General features: G+C 44.4%; 1 protein-coding gene across 1 annotated transcript in view; it reads left to right on the forward strand.

The window, feature by feature from the left end:
* The window catches only part of LOC117796493 (gamma-crystallin F), a 2,054-nt gene extending 1,178 nt beyond the window's left edge, over positions 1-876 (forward strand). The window contains exon 3 of the mRNA XM_034644512.1: positions 604-876. Coding sequence (XP_034500403.1) covers positions 604-876 — 273 coding nt within the window. The remainder of the gene's footprint in view (positions 1-603) is intronic.
* The last annotated feature ends 3,965 nt before the right edge of the window (positions 877-4,841 follow it).

The raw sequence follows: 4,841 nt of genomic DNA on the forward strand, positions 1-4,841 counted from the left end.
CTATCCCATTCCCCCACCCCCCTCCCCTATGAAGCCCCCAGTTTGTTTCTCAGGGTTAGGGTTATTGCTACCAGTCTGTGACTTCACCTGAAGGAGAAGCAACTTGACTTCCTTTCCCACTAGCTTCTAATACTGTTGAGATTAAAAATTATAACTTTCTTTTCCAGGGATCTTTTTAAAAAATTTATTTAAATATCTAATTATTTTTATGCCATCCAAGGTTCACTTCAGTCCACTATAAGCCCATAGAGGTGAGCTACATACAAATATATATATATATATATATATAGTTATAGTTATATATAATTACTTAAGAATGATACTAATTAGGATCAGCATGTATGATTCAAATAGGTTGTGGCCCTAGAAACTCTAGAGAGCACCATGCATAGTTTGATCTAGGCAAATGACACCTTCTTCAGTTTTGCAGTATACAACTTATTCCACTGTATGCAGCTGCCCTGGTGTTGGCTATCTTTAAAATTTGTCATCTTTGATATAGAAAAGAAAAAGAAATATCCAGGCCCGTGGTGGGGTGTATGACTGGTTGCTAAGGTCCGGGTTTTCTGACTTTTCCTCATCTGCTGATTGCTGAACCCACAGACCAGCTCCCACAGAATCAGGATCTACGAGCGAGAGGACTACAGGGGCCAGATGGTAGAGATCACCGAGGACTGCTCCTCGCTCCATGACCGCTTCCACTTCAGTGAGATCCACTCCTTCCACGTGCTGGAGGGCTACTGGGTCCTCTACGAGCTGCCCAACTACCGGGGGCGCCAGTACCTGCTGAGACCGGGGGACTACAGGCGCTACCACGACTGGGGGGCCACGAGTGCCCGAGTGGGCTCATTGAGGAGAGCCGTGGATTACTATTGAAATATTTTTACTCTACCCTGTTCTCTATCTGAAAACTAATAAAATATTTCCTGTGTGTTTGATGCAATTATGTGGTCCCGTTTTCCTTTTAGGCTCAGCAGATAGCAAGCTGAGAATAACGTGGATTTGCTTACACATATCAGTGGAAAGGGTGATATGGGGTAGCAATTAAGAGCACAGATTCTGGAGCCCAAATGCCTGGTCCAAATCCTTACTAGCTATAGGTCTTGGGACAAGTTCCTTAGCATTTCTGTGCCTCAGTTTCCCAACTAATAAAACACAGGGTAAGTCTCTCATTACATGTCTTCATCTCACAAGGTTTGGATTACATAAGTTTTTTTTTTTTTAAAGATTTTATTTGACAGAGACAGAGACAGCCAGCGAGAGAGGGAACACAAGCAGGGGGAGTGGGAGAGGAAGAAGCAGGCTCATAGCGGAGGAGCCTGATGTGGGCCTCGATCCCATAACGCTGGGATCGCGCCCTGAGCCAAAGGCAGATGCTTAACGACTGCGCCACCCAGGCGCCCCGAATTACATGAGTTTTTATTTTTTTTTTTTTAAAGATTTTATTTATTTATTTGACAGAGATAGAGACAGCCAGCGAGAGAGGGAACACAAGCTGGGGGAGTGGGAGAGGAAGAAGCAGGCTCATAGCAGAGGAGCCTGATGTGGGGGCTCGATCCCACAACGCCGGGATCACGCCCTGAGCCGAAGGCAGATGCTTAACCGCTGTGCCACCCAGGCGCCCCCATGAGTTTTTATTTTAAAGTCACTGACATAGTTTAGCTTTGCATACAGTAGTTTCTAGGAAGCTGTTCTGTAAGCTTGTTGGCGAGACATCTGGTCACCTTCTTGGTACTCTTTCTTAGTAGATGTCCCTTTTGGAGATTGCATTATGTGGAGCAGCTAAGTGAAGTTGTCTCTGGGGGGGATAGAGTTAGATAAGTAAATCTGGTAAGATAACTGTGTCTGATATGTCTTAGGTCAAAAATATGTGACTGGATGAACAGATCTATTATTTATGTACCCAGAGCATAAATATAAGGACCAAGTGTCACCTTAGTAAACAGTCCAAAGGACTCTTCCAAACATTTTTCTACGTAGGAGAGGAACAGAGAACTCAGCAGTGCATGCGAGTATAAGAATGGGCACAGAACAGAAGAGGGAATGAACCATGAGAGACTATGGACTCTGGGAAACAAACTGAGGGTTTCAGAGGGGAGGGGGTAGGGGATTGGGAGAGGCTGGTGATGGGTATTAAGGAGGGCACATATTGCATGGAGCACTGGGTGTTATGCGCAAGTAATGAATCATGGAACATTACATCAAAAACTAGGGATATACTATATGGTGACTAACATAACATTATAAAAAATTATTATTAAAAAAATGAGCACAGAGTGACAAAAGTAAAGGTGGGTGGTGCATGATCAGGAAAATAAAATGCAATCACGCCAAGTTCATAAACCTGTTATAGGCCAGGCTGATGTTGTCTCCTAACTTGGATCAATCTTTATTACATCTAGTTTATGTATGAGCATTTGATAATAATGATGGCACTAAAAAAGAAAAAAAAAAAAAGAAACTTACGGAGACTATTCATCTAATTGAGTTCAAAATTTTTTTGCAGGCAGATGAAGTTCCTCAAATGGAATCTACATAGGTATTCTAGAACACCACAAGATTTTAAGTGAAAATACTAGACTTCTCAATTTTAGATGTATCGTGTACATGAGAAAAAACAAATTGCTTCCCAACTTAGGGGGTTGCCTTATGGTGAGAATGGCAACATCTTGATGAAACAGGGCCTTGGGGAGCTGCAGGGCCACGATTATGACAGAACCACTGCAAGTGATTTTCTATTTGAAAAAAAAAAAAAACAGAGAGAGAGAGAGAAAGGGAATTTGTTCCGCTAGGAAATGCGTTGTTTCCCAAACCTCGAACATTAGAGGAATAACGTAGTCAGATTATTTATGCCTAACGTTTTATTTCCCTACCACCCATGCATGCTCCAAGGTATGTGGAGAATCTCTAAGGACACTTAGGTCCGTGCTGCCCAAGACAACAGTCGCTGGCACACGGCACCTCTGAACACTTGAAACGAGGCTCGTCCAAAACGAAGCTGTGTCCTAAGTGTAAAATACACACCAGACATCAAAGACTTAGCATAGCAAATAGAGTGCAAAAGATCTCATCATTTTTCATGTGCATTTAATGCTGAAATGATAATGGTTTGATCTATTATTAAGTTAATTTTATCTGTTTCTTTAAACCATTTTAATGTGGCTCCTAGAAAATGTAAGGGCACCTTTGTGCTTCTCATTACATGTCTATTGAGCAGACACCCAGGCTGGAAAGATGAGCTGTAATTCGTGTTCAGATACAGCTCAGCCTGAAACTGAGTGATATAAAGCCTGAAAATGAAGAGATGGCAGAGAACACGTTTAAGTTTTATATAGTCATCAAACGTTCATTCTCTCATGAGGGGATACTCAATGAAGTTATCACTGTCACCTCTCGGACAGAGGCAGTGGGGGATGGGTCTTAGCCTTGTCTCCTCACGTGGCTGTTCCACTCACTACACTGAGCTGAAGTTCTGACAACAAACTGAACGATCCTCCATTCTACAGGCATGAGTTCTTTCTCTACTCCCTCTCCCTGTTCGGTGATGGCCCTTCAATGACAGCAGTTTCATTCTGGAAGCCAACATGTTTGCTTCCCCTTCTAGATTCTATACTTCTTGGGGCGCCCGGGTGGCTCAGTTGGTTAGCATCTGCCTTAGGCTCAGGTCATGATCCCAGGGTCCTGGGATGGAGCCCCACGTTCATGCTCTCTGCTCAGTGGGGAGTCTGCTTCTCCCTCTCCCTCTCCCTCTGTGCTCTCTCTCTTTCAAATGAATAAATAAAATCTTAATAAATAAATAAACTTCTAGAGCTAGGGAAGCTGTCTCAAACATATCTGTATCTTCTGAAGGATCTAGCAGGGTGTGCTTACTACAAAGCTGGCCCGGTGATGCTGAGTGAACACATTCATAAAGGGAGAAAGTATATGTGAACCAGTGGTTTCTGCAGAGTGGATCAGAGATTTACACGTTCAACATTCTTTTCTGGAGACAGTACCTCGACCTAAGGGAGGGAAGAAGGGTAAATCTAAATGTCCTAGGTGGCCAGGAAGGAACGGGAATGTGAGGAGCTGCTGGAACACAGTAACTGGGGCTGGTGGCGTTTGCGATCAAATGGAAAGTCATGTCCCACCTAAAGGCATTATGACTCAGCAAGGTGAAAACACATGGGAAATGTGACCCAGCTGAACCTGAGGGCTGCTCCTTGGCCACCTCTGCACAGACACAAACTACCCTAAAAAGAATGCTTCAGGCAAAAAAGAGACAGGTTTTCATAAAGGTCATCTTTGGGAGTCAGCCCTTTAAATCCCACCACAGTCTGGTGGCTGTGGGATGTCTGGTGGCTGTGGGATGTCCCTTTACTATGGCTGATTTCTCATGTGTTCAATGCATTATCCACAGAGACCAAATAGAACTGCGCTCTCTATGTTAAAAGCAAAAGTTTCCATTAACTAAGAGCTAAGAGCTATAGGCAGACAGGCTGGGGATGGCTACTTATCAGCCGGAAGCTAGGCTACTACCTCAGCGCCATTTCTTACGTGGCCTCGTCCAGCCCTCAGTTTGCATCCTCCCAAGATGGTAGTAGAAGGCACATCAGGCATCTTTTCTCTGTGGGCCTTCTGTTTTAGCTCCACCCTGTCCTTCTCCTGACCCCGCAGCTCCTGTTTGATGCAAGGAAACAGGATTGTCACTTCCAGTTGAGCCCATTAGTCACGGTAAGTGAATTCGTGCTGGGGTTTCCAAAGCTCTGCCCCATTGTGCCACGTTCTCTACCCTCCTGCCCTCTCGGCCTCAGCCGTTCTTCTCCCTGGACAGCATCAACAAAGAGCTGGCCGCTTTCCAC

This window comes from Ailuropoda melanoleuca, chromosome 2 (assembly GCF_002007445.2).
Source record: "Ailuropoda melanoleuca isolate Jingjing chromosome 2, ASM200744v2, whole genome shotgun sequence".
Lineage (NCBI taxonomy): Eukaryota > Metazoa > Chordata > Mammalia > Carnivora > Ursidae > Ailuropoda > Ailuropoda melanoleuca.